At 38.9% G+C, this 20,161-nt stretch overlaps 1 protein-coding gene across 1 annotated transcript in view; it reads right to left on the bottom strand.

The window, feature by feature from the left end:
• LOC121318939 (transmembrane protein FAM155B-like) overlaps window positions 1–19,580 on the bottom strand; it is a 59,969-nt gene extending 40,389 nt beyond the window's left edge. The window contains exon 1 of the mRNA XM_041256155.1: window positions 18,367–19,580. Coding sequence (XP_041112089.1) covers window positions 18,367–19,143 — 777 coding nt within the window. The 5' untranslated portion in view covers window positions 19,144–19,580. The remainder of the gene's footprint in view (window positions 1–18,366) is intronic.
• Window positions 19,581–20,161: the final 581 nt, after the last annotated feature.

Here is a 20,161-nt window from a genome sequence, read left to right as displayed (position 1 = left end):
TTATTTTATGAAGAAACAGAGGTCTAAATTGGCCAGACTCAAACTCAATTTATGTGTGCGTCTTATTTGTCATGCAAATTACCACACAGACAGCAGTCTGGTACACAAATACAGCACTGTACTCGGAGCAGCTGGAGCACTAGATCACTTTATGAAACTGTAATTATAAAACTGTGAAAGCAGTTCTCCTATACCTACCATACCAACATGAATACTGCTCGTGTAGGACGAGAGCAGAAATATAAAACTGCTTCCCTTACAATCACAGGTTTGTTTACCTCACAATGACAGAAATACATCTTTCGATATCACTTCAGGGGGAATCAGCAACAGTAAAAAAGACTGTCAAACTCATTATTTTAAACAGCAAGCTCGGAAATTCCATCCCGCTGTCTGGTTGTAATCGCTTTAAAAAGCTGGATCTAAATTAGTGCTCAGCCCAAGCCATTGGGATTAACCATACAATATTACACAAAGGGTAGGAGTAAATATAAAAACCTAGGGTTAGGATTAGTGAAGAGTGGTAAAACGAGAGGGTTTACATCAATACATTAAGTTAATGGCTTGGCTGCATGCCTTACTAATACACATCATCATTTCAGTGTCTTATCCAGGCCTGAAATGATATAAAAGCACTTGGTTCCACATATTACAATTAAATGACAGGATGTAAATGCCATGTGGGATAATAGCTATAAGAAATGTGGCAGTTTATCGTGGCTTCTATTTAGTTAAAGCAAGGCATGAATACAAACCAGCAAAAGTTAAAGAAATGAATAGCATAACTACAGCTGGGTATGCAGAGCGCCTCAGTCATTTGGGTGACTCAGTTAAGATTGTTCGTTTTCCATGGCAGAGTGCGAAACAAACACGTCTTCAATACAGTTTTAAAGCCCCCCTGTATTTCACTAACAGCTAACCCATTTGCACAGCACAAGCCATACTGTGGGTCTTGGGCTGGGCTTATACACTAGCACACAATTAGAATATAAGCAGTGCTCATCCCAGGGGAAACCCACCTGGAACAACTGGTGCAAATCAGTTACTGTCACCAATTTGTGTGATGATAGATTTGCAATACACAATAGTTTATCCCCTTTGAAAAGCATGCAATGTTTTATGGATTATGAGATTTCATGCCTTATTTAATTTAGCACAGTGCTGCTTTGTTATTTTACTACCTGACATGAAATATATATTAAAGGTCTTTTGGTACTGTGAAGTGTAACACAGTATTGCATGTGCACTGTATTTATGGTACAAAATGTATATTTTACTGTACAGTATATCGCAATCTTACTCTGTGGGTGATGCTGTGCTGTTCTCCCATTTACAGTAATATTATGAAACAGTATTGTGGAAGCAGTCCTCCTATTTCTCCAATACAAATCACAACAACATAGATATGTCAGCTCAGCACGACGCAGTGTGCCAGTACACATGTAAAACAGTCCCTTGTAATCTGGATTACCTATTTGCAGTCAATGCACCTGCTTCTGAAAGTGAAATACATTGAATCCCAGGATCTCCCAGAAATGTGAGGGGATTCGAGGACTGCGAGGAAACTCCAGAACAAGACTGATGTACAATCGATAGAAACTGTGCTTTCTGCTTAATCTGCCACAATGAGAAGATGAGGCATTATTCCATAAAGCCATTAATAAACCCATTTGTCCTTAGGATGCATTAGCTCCGTTAAAGGACGCTTATGTAATTAACAAATGGCTAAGAAAGACGGTAATTTCCGATAAGTCTAACCATGTTTCAGTACCAGCCACTTTCCTTAGAGGGGCAGAACAGGAAAGTGTTGGTAATTTCATTTTCCAAAGATTATCCCCTGTGAATTTAACCATAGAAACATGGCTCAAGGCTCAAAGATCTACTAGGATGATAAAAAACTATTTGTGAATTGAACCACATCCTTAGTAAGAGTCCTTCTGCTCTTGCCCATAGGGAATCATAGTACATTTATATAAGAAAAAAAAAAAGTTTGCTTGCTCCTTTCATCCAAACAGGACAGAAACTGTCTATTATTATGACCTATTTCTTAAGACTGCTTACAAACTGATTTCACAGATATCACAGAACTCAAAAAAGCATGTGTCACGGGGTAATTCATGGACCCGGCTCTCCATTCAAGACTTCTTCAATGATAAAAGACCTGGCCTGAGATCCTCTGGAATCCCTGTCGTGGTTCACAGCAGCTAGAACTCAGTTAACTATTTCAGGGCTGCAGCTGGTCTTCCGATCATTTTTAACTTGATACCAAAATAACATTTGCAGTGTCTTTGAACGGAAATATTAAAAAAAAAAAACACTTAATTTAGGGGACGAAAATTTCTACCACAAGACATTGACATGGACTTCTAATCGAAAAAGTTTGTGTGTTTAAAACCAGCTCTCTTCAGAAGGTGGTTTACTTTCCAGTTGGTTTAGTATTACTTGCAGGGACACAAGCTTCGTCGCCGGTTTAAAAACTACTTTCCACTTCTTCATTCTTCAAACCAAGCAGTCATTGCTCTTTGGCTGCTACAGCAACAGTAGGTTTTGGGCCCATGCTGTGTAAAAGAAGCCTTTGTTTTGAGTTTCCAGATACACTGTAGCAGTATGTCACATTCTACACAGCCTGTTCACAGGGAACGGTGTATCTCTGTTTCCCAGCGATTCCTCCCAGGCACAGACCTCTCTACAGGAGCTCTGTGATTAAGGACTATTAGTCTGAGTAATGTGTGGTGGCGGAATGAACTGTCGGCTGTCATCCATCCCTCTCGCACTGTAATCAAACCCAACAAGGAAATGTACGAGCCTGACTTCGGCGCTGTCCAATAAACTACAGAGTCCCCAGAGGGCTATTTAAACCATAATATATACTGGATGTAGATATGTATACTGGGTTATATATTTGTATTTCCATCAACACTGCAATCTAATCCTAATCCCGGCAAGCTTGTGTGCGGTCATTGGTCACATGTCACCTCGCTCAGCACCTGACCTGAGAGTCACAGCACAACATTCCACACTCTGTCTATCACATAATTATTCAAAACGCATCTCCAGACTTCACATGACGCCTGCAACACTGCACCTGATCGATCGTCTACGTAAGTGATTGTGTTACGCTTACAGTAACGCTGCCTCGCACTAAAATCCGTTCCGGACCAGTTTAGATATTGGTTTGGGTAGAGGGGAGGCTCAGTAGGCATAAGATCCTCATTTATTGTATCATTTTTTTCCGTCTCTATCTCTTGTGGACCCACATAACCAAATGCATGTCAAAAATCCCAACCAAATGCCAAACAGATGCAAAACAGATGCTGGCGATTTATTAATGAAAGACTGTGCCATAAATTGTGAAAATGGTTTATATTTGCTGACATAAACTAAGCGGCTCAGGTGTGTGGACTGGTTTGTGGATATGATTCAGGTGGCAGGTAGACGAGGAGGGATTAGGCATTAAGGGACTGCGAGTGTGAATTGTAATCACAGTATTTCTGAGAAAGATATCACAGCAGTACATTTGCTCCATCCGTTTTTCCTATCAACTGTCCTGGTGTCCAGACATTTTCATGGTTTTCATGCAATCATATTCATGGTTACAGTATACTATTTTTCATGTAGATGACTACACTAAATTAAATGCATGCAAAATGAAATTAAGGGTAAAATAGCAATACATACTATATGGTTCGAAGGTATTTTTAAACTTGGGCACAAACTGTAAAACTGTAAAGTGTCTTATAAATGTGATCAAAATCATTTGTTACTAAAAAAAAAAAAAAAATCTCGTCCTGACAGCCACTGGAAACAACACCTCAGCTGGTGACAATGGAAAATGGCGGGTGTGTGTACTGCAGGCTTGCTGGCCATGCTGCTAGAGGTTTTCCCACAGCTCTCAAGCAGCTCTCCTTCTGTTGTTGTGGAACACACAGTGACATTTTTACAGCAAGGCATAGTGCTCTCCTGAGAAATCAAACTAACAGGCAGGAAAGCATTTCACAGCATAGGTGGAAGACTCGGGCATTTTAAATGTTTCAGCACTCGTCTCTCGGGGCTTATAGTCAAGACTGCAATATTGTTCAAATAAAGAATGAAAAAAGTGAACTAGCAAAACAGTTTTTTTTCCTGTTTGTTCTTTTGTTTCCTGCATGTTGTAGATTAGCAGCAGTCACAAACACAAATAAAAGTGTTATCATTGTGTGAGTGAGGCAGAGTCACGCTGTGAACTTTCCATACCTCATCTCTTTTATTGAAAGTCTAGCCGGAACAGTGCGAACCCACCCACGCTGCTGCTCCCGTGATGCCTCTGTCACTCTGCCCCGGGTAGCTTGGCTACAAGTCTGATTCTGAAAACAGACACTCATGTCCAGCTTGCTTGTAACCTAACGCCTGGCATTACAATTCAGATCATGAAAGTGTTTGCAGCTCACCTGTTTGGAATGTCGATAAACCTCAGTGGAAATAATACATGGTAATCATTAGCATAAGAAATGCTATTTTATCAAGAGCATTGTTTTACTGATGCAAATCAGGGCACATATAACAACAACAACAACAACAACAAACAAACAAACAAAACAAAATCAATGAAAGTATGTTTGTGAAAGAATGCTGCTCGCAAAATACTTCATTTTGATTCTAGATGGGAGAGGCATAATTTTTCAGGCACTGCAGGGACAGTATGTTGACAGAACGAGCTTGTCTTTGAGATTGCATGTAGGCAGAGGGTGTTCATTTAAAAGGTAGGACTGTATCTGTCAATTTGGCACAGGTGTAGATTCTGTAGGGAGCATGTGATCCAGGGTATGCAGGTAAAGCAGTTATATAGATAGGCAGGGGTAATGTTAATCAGAGCTAGAGCCGCGCACACACACACAGGGTGTCCAGATCCCCAGACAGGATGATATAATAGTGAATCGGAACATGGAGGTCAACAACAAGGGAGAGCAGCTGGCAAAAAAGAGATACGATGTTTGTTATAGAACCCCAAAGTTCCTCATGATCTTATAAATCAGAAGTTCTTTACCACGTTTGCCAGTACCATTGCTTTCAACGTGTTTCACAGAATTTACTACAGCATAGCACAGCCCCATTTTAAAAGACCTATGTGTGGCTGATAGACAACTAAAACTAAAATGTTGACCAGTTTCCTCTCTTTCCTTTTCACTTACATTACATTGATAACCTGGTGTAGTTGCTGTGCGGGACGACTTGAACATGCGCTGAAGGCAGTTGTCATGTTGACTCTCTTTTTACAGATTAGCTATCTTACCATGTCATTATCATTCTGCCGATATATTTCCCTCAAGCATGTACAATGCCCAGCCAGGGCTGGGTATTATAGAGCTGCTGACATTAAAGGAGACTGGAGCAACTGAATCATTTCCAATCCAATTAATGAAACTGGTTCATGCAAGAAGTTCCTGCTAGAAATAAAATTGACTGGCCTAATTATTTTTTGGAGAACAAAATAAAATACAATGACAATAGTCACCTGGATTTGAATCCAGTAGAATTTAAGTTACCTTATTGTACCTAAAACCAACATCTTGTTTCGATTTGTCCATTTTAGTGGTCTCAGGTGTATTCACATACATGGGTGTTCAATGTTAAAATAAAATAAACAATAAGTCACAGTTCAAACTCAGCATGTTACATTGTAATTACACTGGAAATATAGTCCAGTTACACAAAACATTAGCAATGCCCTTTTGTAATTAAGAACTCTGTCCCGTTGTAACTACACAACTAAATGTGTGTAATTACCATGTTATTACAGTGTAGATAGAGATATTTCATGTAAAGAGCAAAAAAAAAAAGAAAAAAAAAAAAATTAAAAATAGAAACCAGCGTGCTGGTACAGTAAGAATGGAGATAATATTACTGTCAGTTAGGAAGACAAGGGAGACGGATTTCTAAAACATCAGGGTGTTCAGTTTAAATGCCAGCTCAGGGTGACAGTCAATGGGGAGTCTTGCATCTCCACATGCCTGTGCTGTCTCATTGCCTGAAGGGGCATCACTCTTGGTCCTCTGCTGTTTAACGCTTTTAAAGTGATACACCCACACTCTCACTGTGGGCAGTCATACTCCTTCAGAGTGCTGGGATATATTCCATAGCCAGACACCATACAGGTCCATACGACCTTGCTCTATTGTCCAGTCTGACCTCAGAAAATGTACATTTAAATGTACCTATTCTGTTCGATAGTTCCTGCAGAAGGAGAATGGCAGCTTGTGGGGATTTATTGGAAACAAATTCAATTTTTTGCATGACATCACTGATCAATAATTGTTATAGAACACACAATTGAAATGAGAATAATTATTGATTGCAAGTGCAGAGTAACCTTAAACATCAGTCCTCCTTTAAAATGTTATTGAGTAGCACTCCCCCCCCCCCCCCCCCCCCCCCCCCACACACACACATCTGTTCTAATGTGATGCAATTAACCACCTGTCCAGCACTGTCAGGTGATAGCAGTGGGGTAGCAGGTTCTCATCCCAGTCTTTCTGCCCATGCTTGTACTATGACATGACCATCATTGGTAAGATTCCTACCGTGTCTTTCTGTTTGTCATTGCTTCACCACCACGCTCTCGATATTCTTTACTGCACTTTCTCATGACTTTCTTTTTTAAGGGGCTAGTCGTACTACTTCTCCGGTGCCAGAGAAACAGTAGGGTCAGATTCCCAAACTTTGTACTTAAGGAATAAGAAACAAGCTGACAAGCCCCTCAGTTAAACATTGAACAGGTTTATTTATTTATTTGGTATTATTAATGTTTTTCCTTTATGAATAAAGGTGTTTTGACAATCCAGCCCCAACTGCATTTGAATTCATGATTATAATACAAAAGCAAGAATAGTGATGGGGTCTCTTGCTCTGAAGCACAGCATGCATGACACACACTGAATGTGTTTCATTAAAGTGATATCTCAGTGAACGAGATGGTGAAAACGACTGTGCAGATAGGGCACTTCCTTTCACATGATAACCAGCCGATGTTGCTCATGACTACATAATAATCAGTCCTGGCTTAATCAGCCTCCTGGGGATTGGTGTGGACCTCGAGAGGACAGTGCACATGCAACGTATTATTGCAGCAACACTAACAAACACAACTGAAGGGAGCGGGCCAAAGTTCACGTTTTTCTTTTTCTCTTTTCTTGACAACCATCGGCAGTGTAATTATATCTATATTAGAACATCAAAGCTGAAGAAATTAATGAACAGAATTAGCCTTTTAACTCTGGCTGAATCTCTTCATTGAAAAGAGCAACTCATTGTGAGACGATAGAGTGCAGGTAATGTACAAGATGACTTAGCCATTTGTTATGATAGCGTGACCAGAGGTTAATGGTGTGACGCTACCTTTCAAACAAATAACAAATGGATCCGAACCCAGGCCTGTAGAGCAGCCCTCTCCTCCGTGTTTTAACACATGGTTAAAATAATCTTAAAGAACAGGTGCCTTGCCATGGTGACTTGCCAAGGTCTATTCCTAATAAGCCGAGAACTACCAGAGCAATAAAGAGCTGTTTTTATGTGTTTCCTCGTTCCTCTTGAATATCCTCTAACCCTTCTAAAGCTGTATAGAGAGTTGTTCTAATAGACTTCTGGGATGCATTCGTCTTTGAGTGACGAGCTAACACTTATTGTTCTGCTTTTAATTACAGCCTCGGTCGCCGAGCAACAAGTGTTGTCACCTTGATGTTGTTTCCCGACACCCTATGAAAAATCGCTTTGTTGAAAGTGTTTTTTTTTTTTTATGAATTTCGAAGTGCTTTGGCTTGATGTTTTATCCCTGGTCGTGAGCAGGAGGTTATGATGAACAGGTGTTGATGAAAGCAACCCCTCTGTCACAGGAACTTCAGTCATAGGGCAGCCCGTAGCTGTTCTAACATTAAAGCAACATGCAAGGTTTGTTTGATCAGTCATGTTATAAACTGAAAGAAGATACTATTAAAAAAGGGGTAACACCTAACATTACTGTTGGTGTCTCTAAATACTGCATATTTAAATGGTAGATACTTAGTAAATACATGTGTACTTATACACAATTACAATGCTATTGTGCAATGCACTTAATGTGTATTGTTTTGCATGATATAACCCTAACCCTAACCCTAACCCTAACCCTAACCCTATCTCTAACTCTGAACCTAGTCTCCTAACCCTAACCCTTTTGTCTTACGGATATTGTGGAAAAAGACGTACATGTTAAGTAAATTGTAACTATTCATATTATAATTATGTGTAAGTACACACATATACTATAATAATATCTTTATATAGCACCATGACAAAGCGCGTTACAGAGGTAGGCTGTGAATTGTGCATTATATGCAGAGTCACTTACAATAGGGCACTGATTTAACATCTCATCTGCAGGATGGAGCACAAGGAGGTTAAGTGACTTGCTCAGGTTCACAAAAACAGTGAGCCAGTCAATGGCAGAGGTGGGATTTGAACCGGTGACCTTCTGGTTACAAGCCCTGGACTTTATTATATAACACTATGTAAATAAACAGATTGAGACACTTCAAGTAAAGTGTTACCAAAAAAGGATAGACCTCCCACTGAAATGTAATGATTAATTTATAAAACATCTATAGATGTGTTACAAATGACAAATATTAGCTAGGAATGCATTTCAGTAACATTTGAATTAACACTTTATTTATTGCTTGTTATAACTGTCTAATATTGCTTATACATTTTTTAATAAAATAATGTATACATTTTCAAAGCAAGCTTCCTCCACAAGCATGTCATTAAATTCTAATACAGGTTTGTGTTGTACTACTTCAAAGAGTGGATCTGTATTGCTCAAACACGGTTACCTTATTAACCGTGCACTGACTGCACCTCCCGGTGAAAGTATGGTTCCTGTTGGAAAATATTAGCTTTGATGTAAACGACACGTTCTGTCCGATCCAGAACAAACAGGATACATTGCTGCTTTCTAAACAAAAAGTATTGTTTTCATGTACAGCCATGTTTTTGGAAAACGAGATAACTGACGGCATCCATATGATTCTCTGAAGAGATTTTTGTGCTTATGAAGGCCCCTCATGCTCAGTTTAAAAAGTCTGAGGGGTCCCGAGACTTTGAATATATCATTGGTGATCAAATTTCTTAGTAGGCTTTCTGGATGTGAGGAACGTTATAAGCACTGTGTTTATGCTGCCAAGGCAATGAGCAGATAATGAAATGTGCCGCTGTGTAACATTTATTGAAAGAGAACACTAAACCCAAGAGCACCAGTGCCTAGACAAGAGGGGGTTTGACAGTTCTGAGGATGAAAATATCTTCTGTGAATTTCTTATTGCTGTACACAGAGACGCCTACCTGGGGTATAGGCACATCCTGAAGGTGACAGCAGCAGAGTTTGCTTGAGAGTTTTAGAGGTCTGTGGGACAGCTGAACATTCAACAGTTTCTGCTTTCTGTGGGATGACACAGTGTTTGGGGAGCATGTTCAAAATGCTGAGTGTACTGCTACAGCTTACATATAGATAGACTTATTGCTAACGCTTTATATTGCATGGCATAAATTAATATTAAACAGATATGCAATGGATATACATTTTATGTTCAATTATTCCTTGTTGCTTTCCATTAACATTTAAGTCAGATTAACTGTATTTTCAATTAAAAACATATGGGGTATTATTACATATTTTCAAGGGTAACAAAAAACGTAATATAAATGGATGTGATATGCAAATTTTTCAATTGACATTTGGTTAACGTTTAGCAAGAAACCAGCTATTGCATATTTATTCAATATTAATTTAACATTATTTAATATGCAATTGCATATCTATTTAATATTAATTTCTGCCATGCAATATAAAGTGTTACCGACTTATTATATTAATTACTGTAAACCAACAGGGCTTAAGGGGGCTTGCTCTGAGTGAATTGGTGCGCAAAGAAAGAGGTTCATCAGATGCTGTCCATACCAGTTATATATCAGCTTTCCGTATAAAAACCAAGGCATGGTTGTAGGACTTTTAAAATGTGCAAGGAAATGTGACAATTAGCCCAAAAAGACCTCCCCGCACGTATGGATGGTAAGTAATAAATCCATTTTTGTGAAGTTTTAACAATTATAGAACAACATATTTTGCAATTATATTGAAAACAGTTTTTCTAATTCTGGATTTCTTTAAAGCCTTTCTAAGGCCAGTGTCACCAGAAGGTAAACTTGTTCTGGCTTCTGTTTGTCTTGTTGCTGCCCTGCTTCTCTCTAAAGGGTTGTGATGGTTCCACAGCATTTTCAGATTCTTTCATGTATTTTTATATTTCTTCTATGAAATAAATGTGTATTATTAGTTGAGACTTGTATCCAGTTTGATAAGGTTAGTTTTTAGGTTATCAAAGGTAGAAGTGACCAGTCATGTCCATAACATTAACCTTCATAATACAATAATACAAAGCTTTCCACTTGCTGCTCCCCTGAACGAGGGAAGAATCAATAGGTGCTATGCAGGACTTGTTGAGGAGGAGTGACATGTTTAATATGCATTTGCTGCTTTCATGCTTAATAAAATAATTATACCGAATAGCCCTTTTTAATATAAAAAAAAAAATAAAGCACTGCCATTTGAGGACTTTTTTTTTCCCTGAGTCACTGTCCTTCAAATGACAGCTAAGCTAAGCTCGCTCTACCTCGTGCCAGACATGAGCAGCATTCTAATGCGTTCCAGACAGCACTGCCAGGAACTGAAGAACTGGGCCCAGCTTCTTCCACTTTTATTGGGCAGGTGACGCAGGCTCCAACCAATGGGATGTGCCTGGAGGTAGGGCAGATTTGTGACAGGGTTTTAGAGCAGTGTTGGAAGTTGCTGGAATTTCAATAAGTCTCATTGATATTCTAGAACACGACTGACCAGTTGCACTACTCATGTGATTGACACTTTGTGTTTGTGTCCTCACCCCTCACCTACTTCCTGCCAGGGACAGGCCCTCCATCGTTTATGTGAAATGCCCTCCAAATGACATATGTTTGCAAAACAAAATTTGAATTGCAATCCAAGTTTCTTGATTAGCGTACAATACCCTTAAACTAAACTACATTTGTACAAGCACACAATATTAGTCTGGGGTTTTTTTGGGGTCTGATGCATAGCCTCATCCCCAGTATCCAAGCTAATTTCAGAACTGACTCACGGCGGTATATTGCTGAGCACAGATGTTTGACAGTTTCAATCACACAACAAGAATCAAATCCTAATAACTAACAATATATGTATAATTGATATGTATTATATATATATTATATATATATATATATATATATATATATATACTATATATATATCTATTATATATATATATATATAGGAGGCTGTGTGGTCCATTGGTTAAAGAATAATTCTTGTAACGGTATCTTGTAATCTTGTGTCAGTAAGTGTTTTGTGATGGTGGTCCACCATGAAAGGCGCTATATAAAGCATATTTAAATATATAATATATATATATATATTATATATATATATATATATATGTATATATATATATATATATATATATTTCTATCACGATGGATAAAGTACATTTAGGTCCCTCATGATATATTGGGTACACAACATTTTTATATATATAATTTAATATATACTGAGTCCATAAGTCCATATACAGTAACCATGCAACACACACGTGGGTTCCTGTGTCTATTAATCTTATTTAACAAGTACAGTACAGTACTGATTAACAGTGTGAATTTCATTGGCCTGGGTTCACCTTCATTTTGTTTAGTGAGAGCTCAAAGCTTTGTCTGACCATATATTGCACAGCAGATTGTACAGCTGACTCCTTCATCTATTTCAGTCACAAAAGCGCAGTCACTTAAGATTAGTGATGATTAAGTGGCCTTTAGCCTAAAGACATGCTAGCCGCAGCTCCGGGGAGTGTGGGGCTCCCGGAATGGAAGGGCTAATAAATGACTGACCACAGGGTCAATGAAATGTTTTAAATCAGGAAAGCAAATCCTGAACACCACTTACAGAACAGAACACCTGTGCTGCAGCCTGAACATTTCAGAGCCTAGTGGCTTCACCTGGGCTTATCAAAGTTCAGTGAAAACTAGCTCCTTACACTTGTTGAGGCTACCAAAACAATGACACTTCCATTAGCCACACATAACTCAAACACGAAGTTAAAAAAAAAAAGAACAAATTGTTTTCAAATTAAAACATGTGTTGTTAAAAAGCAAATTCGGTTTCCTGTCCCTTTATCTTTATATGCTATTTATAATCCTTGTGAGTGGTAACCATATAGCATCCATGCACCACCGTGCAAAGAGGCAACATGAGCCTTTACTTAGGCACACGCTGCTTTCTAAGACAATGTACTTACTCCTCTGGTTTCATATGTAAGCCCATTATTAGTGCTCTCACAGCTGAAACAAGACTCTCAAAAATGTTTATAGATCTTTGTTTTACTATACACCAGCATGGATAATAACATAGATAAAGACAACATGAAATCCTTGGAATTTTTGATAATTTTTTTTTTTCATTTCTAAAAAAAGTGAAACATAAAATGGCCTATATGCATGATTATATACTATATGCATGATTATATACTATATGCATGATTCTACTATATGCATGATTCTATACTATATGCATGGTTCTAAATTATATGCATGTTTATATACTATATGCATGGTTATACTATTTGCATGATTATACTATATGCATGATTATATACTATATGCATGATTATACTAGTTGCATGATTATATACTATATGCATGGTTATACTATATGCATGGAGTTATTTTGAAAGCCAGCTACTACCTACCTATAGCTTTAATCCTAGTCTTACTGCTGCAGTCATCTACTGCATTTCAACAGCCTCAAGCTTCAAAATCCTTTTTTATTTTGCTTTTTGTTTGATTGATGATTATGACAAGCTCCACTGCAAGGCTTTAACTTTCTGATTTATGTTAAAAATATACTGTGACAACAGCCATCAAATGATATGACTGCCAACTCCCAACAGGACTGGTATCTCTGGCTGACTATCACATATATTTAAATGACACGTCACTGCATTCTGTAACACTAACTCATCATAATCAGGTAAGTAATATTTTATTCATGTGTTATTATTGGCTATTATGTGATTGTTAGTGATATGTACACATCTACAGTATTTACATTCAGGAACTGTTCCTTTAAAAGTATTTGACTGGACAAGTACACTGAAGTAATTAATCGGCCAATTAAAAGCTCACAAAAATCAGTCATTAAAAAAAAAAAACGTTCCTTAAAATGAAGGTAAAGATCCTGCCTTAGTTATCTTATAAAAGCCAGAATTGTCCTGTTCCTTGTAAATGGAATGCCACAGTACATGATTATATTACTGAATTATGAATGAGAAATGGATTACAGCTCATTAATCCTTAATAGGGAACCATTTGCCTGAAATGTTATCATAGAATCAGCTGGAAATCAGTCTGGGATCTGCTGGTTGGTACAGTCTATAGGTACGGTGCAATCTGCTTTGTATAATAACGTGTTGAGGGAACACAGATGCATGCACAAGAACCTAGAAAGCTAATAGGGAACAATGGCAGTTGAGCACAGACAGTGCTGCAATCATCTTCCTTTGCTTAGAAGAGCCAAAGGTATTTAAGTGTTCTAATGTGGAAAGCAGTACAATGATACACAGTGTAATACATGTACTTGCACAGCTTTGTAAATTCATCAGGTCCACCTAGTATGCAAAGGAATGAGTCTCACTGGGATGCCTGCCCACCATGCTGCCATCTCAGGCATTACTACAATGCCTACAGGAGCCAGGGAACATGTTCCTGGCAGGTCAGCCTGTCTGCTTGTCTGTGCCACACTGCCTGCTGCAATGTGACTTCAGGACCTGCAGGCAATACTGCTGCAACAAATACATGGTCAATCCATAGCCTTGCCAGCAATCGCAGAGTGTGATAGTCAGCCGCTCTTGCCCAGGCCTTGTGTGAAGAAACGGACTGAGCAGTGAATGACAGTACACATTGCAGGAAGGAAAACATGCTGGGAGCCTTGAATGGCACAGTCCAGTAGAGCAGATTGATGAGAAGAAGGGGGGGGGGGGGGGGGGGGGGGGGGCGCGCTGCTGGAGGAGACAAGCTGTTTTTCCATGTTTATAGCAATACAAATTTTGTTTTTCAGTAAATGAAGCCAAACCAACAGGACACCAGAAGTCACAGAAAGTAAAAAGCAATTGATAGTCAACATTAAACAACTTAAAACCAGAATGTCAGTAATGTACATCAATGAATACATCAAACAATACTCTCTATTGCACGTGGTAAATAATGTTATTACCAAATGTAGCTGTGGTGTGTGCTGTACCTACCTGTGATTTTTATAAGGGTCCCTTAAAACAGGGATGCTGATATATAACACAGTGCTACCTATTGGGAGTCAAGGAATCCATATGCACTGAAATATACAGTATCTTTTTCACTGTTCTGTTTGATTGAGTACCCTACACTGTATATGGTAGCACTGTACTGCATATACCATTAAAATGATCTAAGAATGCTATCTGAACCGGAAGCATATTATATTCTCTCTTATCAGAGCTTCATACATTTATGATTCTATTCTTCTGCCCATGGGAGGTTTGGCGTGTCCAGCATTGCACTGTAGATGCTGTGTTTTCCTAAAACCTTTGTGTACAGCTTGTGGGTTCCAAGACCCCCTCGGCAATAAGACTTTTCTGGCAAATTAGTAACTGCTTTGATGTGAATACATAAATATATTTGGTTTACACTGCCAACAGGCTGTATACACAGTTGAATGCTATGAGCCCAATATCCCCTCACTGCTTTCAAACACACTTCCACTTTATAGCTTCCAACAATTCTTACACAGAACACTCCTGGCCTCTGGTGAAGCTTGAAGGAACTTTCTGTCAATACTCTTGACATTTCTGGGGAATTAGAATAGTGGATAAAAACTTAGATGGGTGCTATTACTAAAGGTGACACTTGTGACATCTCTAATTACTTATAATGGATACCTAAACTAAAGTGTTTGCTCTATGGTTTTAAATACTGTTCCTATTTCTATCTCACCTTTACAGAGAAACCATTCCAAATATGGCTGGCTTAGGCCTACCAGCAGACTCTGGAACGAGAATCAGCTGCTACACTGCTTAGAGTCTGAGACGGTGCATGATAATGACACTGTCGCTTCAGCACTCGCTCAGCCCTGCCAAGGAAATATCGAGCATTTCAGAGCTCCATAAACACAAAGCATCACATTTATTTTAAGCAATTTTACCTGGCAGTAACTGCAGAATGCTGCCCATTTAGCTTTCCCACCACAAGCTCTGTCCACTACAGCGATAAGCTAAGGCACACTTGTAAGTTTGAATGTGTTAGAAAATGTTCATTAGAATACGATAATGAGGAAAGATAAGTATCAGTAATAGATGTACTTTTGATACTGTTTTGGTGTTCACTGTAAATCGTTGTTAAAGCCGCTGTTTTTATTTACATGTCAGATGCAGAATTACCTGATAGTTTGCTAACATTGTGGCCACATTCCTACTTGAGCTGAGAGCGTGGGAGGCTGCACAGCAGTTCATTGCTGATTATAAGACATACTTGCTTTTTAGAAGGTAGTTTCTATGGAGACTAACAAAATCCACAGGAGACAAAGAAAGTTGAAAGGCACCAAGGCCAGGATAAACTGTCTTGTTATGGCAGCACTGCCTGCAGCAGGCTTTTATCAACTAAACTAGCCTTGTGAAGAAATTGTGCTTTACGTACGGGATATGGAATCACTATACCTGCACTGTAGATCACAGGTGCTACAAATGATACTTTCTAAAAGTGTACCATAGTAAAAGCATTGCAAAGTGTAATAATGCATAGTAAATGCATGGTAAAGCATAGGAGGTAAGCATTATAAAGAATAGCCAGGTAGCTATGAGGTATGGTAAAGCACATGTATAAGGCATGCATTCATGCATGAACCAGGGATTATAACAACTGCTAATTCATGCATGCCTTACACATGTGAGCAACATCATTAGTTGCAAGGAAACATGGCATGAATATGGGTAATTCAATTCACATGAATTAACAGGGCTGAATTCAAAATGAAGTGCATGAGATATTCTGGTGTTATCCCTGTGGTATTCAGCCAGAATTCACTAGAAATTACCCTATGTTGTTTGCTCATGTGTGTGTGCCTGTGTGCATGCCTGCATATGTCCACAGTGCCCATGTTTAAAAACTTTATTTAAATAATGTTGTTATTTAAAGAAAGAAAGAAAATGAAGCTATTGTGATTCTTTATGATAAGAGAAGTTAGCCGGTGAAGATTATTCTGGTTAACAAACTGGAATGTGGGTTTTTTGTGGGTTTTTTTCTTATCTCAGTGCCATGGCTCATTAATGTCCACTAGTAGACAGGACATTGGCAATGCCACACAAAAATGAATGGCTACAATGTGCGGGGCATTAGAGAGAAGGCTGGCTTCCCATGCTGCTTGTCAAAAGCCAAACTGGACCTGAATTACCCTGCTTACAGGTCAGCCCAGTCCACATTGCCTTTTACAGAACTTTTTAATGGGCAAGGTGTGGCTACCAATGGAAGATATGACTTCAAAAAGCAGCCATCTACCCCCATCCTAAACACAAATAAATCAATTATTAAATGTATACAGTCAAATACAATACCTATTCCCCCCGGACTTGGAATGTATGAAGTAATTGCATTAAAAACAATGATTTTATAGAAATGGTAAGAACAGGATGATTAGGAAATGCCATGGAGGTGTCTGGTTTGGAAGTAAACTTTGGGATTAACTGAGCAGGATCCTGTGCAACCCTATGTTTAGTGTATATGCACTTACTATATACACCAGCACATACACGTGATATACATTAGGTCTATGGATACATGCTAAAGTTTACATAACAAATAATAAGAGCACACTTAAGATGTAGGAAATTTATAAATGTGCACAACGTACAATACAAATAAAAATCATTGTAAATATAAAATGTATCATTCTACATGATCCACAATCCTCAATTACTTTCTCATTATCACAGATTAGGGTCACAATTTCCATCTTGTAGCTGTAAAACAAAATGAAGCATTATTCCAGTGATTTACTCCATTACTGGACTCAAGCCTGGAGCAGTAAACGACATCCCTACAGGCCACAGTATGACAGGAGCCACCAGTCGTCAATGGAACTGGAATGTATCAGCACACAGATAAAGGCTATGCACTGAGGCCTTGGCAAGCCAGGGGAGGTTTTGTATATCTACCATTTTAATGAACGACCACAAAATCGAATTGCCGGTCTGTGCAGCAGTTACCCTAACAGGCCAATTCAATGATGAAACTCACACTCAACACAACGCTTTAAGAAGAAACCGGTTCCTTAATTATTTCGTGCTGTAGACATTTAGGCGGATTCAGTTCCTTTTATATATATTCTAGCTAACCATAATTTTTTAGTTGTATGTTAGCCTTTTTATATATGTTTCTTTTATCACTTACTAAAATCATAATATTTTATTGTGGTCGTATTCCCCAAGGCATTCCGTGTGTATATTTTTCCATACATACTGTAGATGGCCTGTTGCTACGCAATAGCGTTCAGCTGGATCTGGTCGACCTGTCTGCTTTGAGAATAGTTAAGAAACGAAGAAAGAGGAGACGACACAAACACACACAAGTAGAACACAACGGGTCCCTTGTGGTTGTTCCGCTTCCCTGCTGTCTGTTAGTATCTTATTAACAATAGTTCTTACCGTCCTAGGGGATTCAATTCTGTATCAGTATCTTTACCACCTGTTGCAATGTAAACTTTTCTATCCAGCTAGGAGTGCTACGAAACTAAAACCAATAAAAAAAATAAGTAAATAACATCAGCTGCAAGATTTATGAGACGAGACTGTTATAAATGGGATTGTTTAGTAAAGACCTCAGTTATTTGCTGAAAAAATACTATGTTTATTTCAGAAAACTACTAAAACTAAATATATATATATATATATATATATATATATATATATATATATATATATATATATATATATATATATATATATATATATATATATATATATATATACAGAATTAAAATAAACCATACAAAGCAATAGCAGCAAATATGTTTACTTTATCCGCAATTGTTTTGTATTATATATGTTTTTTTTAATGAGGGGTCGGCATTTTAGACACCGTGTTACACGTTGAAGTGACTGGTGGGCAAGTGTTTTGCACAAAACGAATGCTTTAGACAGACACCAGCTGCAGTATGCAAAACAGGGACAGCGTGTGTCGTTCTCTTGTGTGAGGCCAACAAGCAGAATCACTTACCTTACAGTCGCCTATGCATGATCTCACTGAAAAATCCTCTGATTGTAAGTATTTGAGAAAGAGGAAGTCAAACTCCTCGTATTTTTCCTGAGCGTGTTGGTCCAGCCTCACATAAGCCTGGATGCAGTTGCTGCAGACATCCCCATCCTCCCCTCCGCCTGTACCTAAATCCCGAAGCATGTTCTGAAGACTGCAATCCAAACCGTCCGGGCTAGCCATACCCACCAGCAGGTCTGAGACGGAATATGAATCACAAAAAGAAAGGCTAAAATTCCGAAAATAAGACAACAAGAACTCTGCAGATGAGGGGGATGGCGGTGATGATGCTAATAATAAGGACCCGAAGCCTGTCTGTTGCAAATGCAATTTGGTGCAGGCTGACTCCAGATCTAGGTGGTCTTGATCCTCAGTGCACTGAGGACTAGGAGCAGCAGATTTGGTCGAATTGCTTAGAAAAATATCACACCCCCTTTTATTTAGTACTAGTTGATCCCTTAACGAAAATTGTGGATTTGATGCGAATTGTAGATAACCCACATCGGTTGCATTGCCCCGCGTTGCACGGAGCCCCCTATCCTTGGACCTCTGCTTGGCTCCAGCACACAACCAGAGGTGATCAGAGAGAAGGACAGTGAAAAATAAGAGGGATGCCAAAGACATTCGCCATTTCTGTGCCCTCTCGGAGTCGGCGCAGGGTTTGTCGTTTTGTTTGGGTGCACAACAGATTTTCAACACGGCATCATCTTCCCTTCGATACATCCAAGCACCTCTGATCATATTTTAGGGGGAGACAAAAGCGATCTCCAGTTGGGTTTTCTCCTCTCCAATTTTCCCCCAAACAATGTCATCTACCTCCTTTGCAGCATGGTGATGGGAAGGTTTTTGTTCGTCTGTTAAAATAAAGAACGCAACCCCCTTTCCCCTCCTCTGCGTCTAATTTTCAGGATGATCCATTGCAAAGGGAAAAAAAAGCCCGACGAAACCTTCCCTATACACCCATAATTTCAGGATGTTGCAAAATCTGCTTAGCATCCTTATCACTCCTTTAGCAGCTCTCGGGAAACGCGGAGCACTTGCAAAGATGAAATAGCACAACTGTCATCTTTGGACAAGAGCGTTTCTCTTTGATTTTTTTCTGCCGTTTCTGATGCAAAGGGGTATATTTGCTCCCCTACCATCCTGATTTCCCCCTTCTGCTCCCCTTTTTTCAGTATGTCGCCATCTTCAGCTTTGCAGAGAACACCTTGAGAAATTGATTAAATTGGGGGGGGGGGGGGGGGGGGGGCGCCTGCGCGCTCGATCCCTCCTCCAAACTCAGTCTCCCCTTTCACTTCCCCATTCACACCATCTCAGTTCATTCATCACCTCCCCTTCCATTCACTCATCTAGTCCTTTACCCCCTATGTGAGGTTTGTTTCTTTAAAATCTGAAATTATTACATGCAACCTGTTAAAAGCGCCACCTACTCATTAGTTGCTGTGTTATCAATAATTACGTCCACAGTCCGCTTGTGTCTGGTTACAGCATGGATTCGTGTGTGTGTGTGTGTGTGTCTTTAACTCTGACTGATAGGTAATTATTTTGTTTCCTGTGACTATTGATTTAATTTGCTTGATGGTTATGAGTCTGTAACACAATTAAATGTTTCTGTTTTTATTCTAGAAACGGCCATTACAAAACGATATATTTGGTTTATGAGAATACACAAATAATATATTTGGCATTGCTTATTAGAAAACAAAAACGCTATGTTAATATATAAAAACCGGGTTTATAACAAGACTTCTATCCCGTA

This window comes from Polyodon spathula, chromosome 7, assembly GCF_017654505.1.
Source record: "Polyodon spathula isolate WHYD16114869_AA chromosome 7, ASM1765450v1, whole genome shotgun sequence".
NCBI classification, from domain to species: domain Eukaryota; kingdom Metazoa; phylum Chordata; class Actinopteri; order Acipenseriformes; family Polyodontidae; genus Polyodon; species Polyodon spathula.
This window is presented reverse-complemented; position numbering and strand designations above follow the sequence as displayed.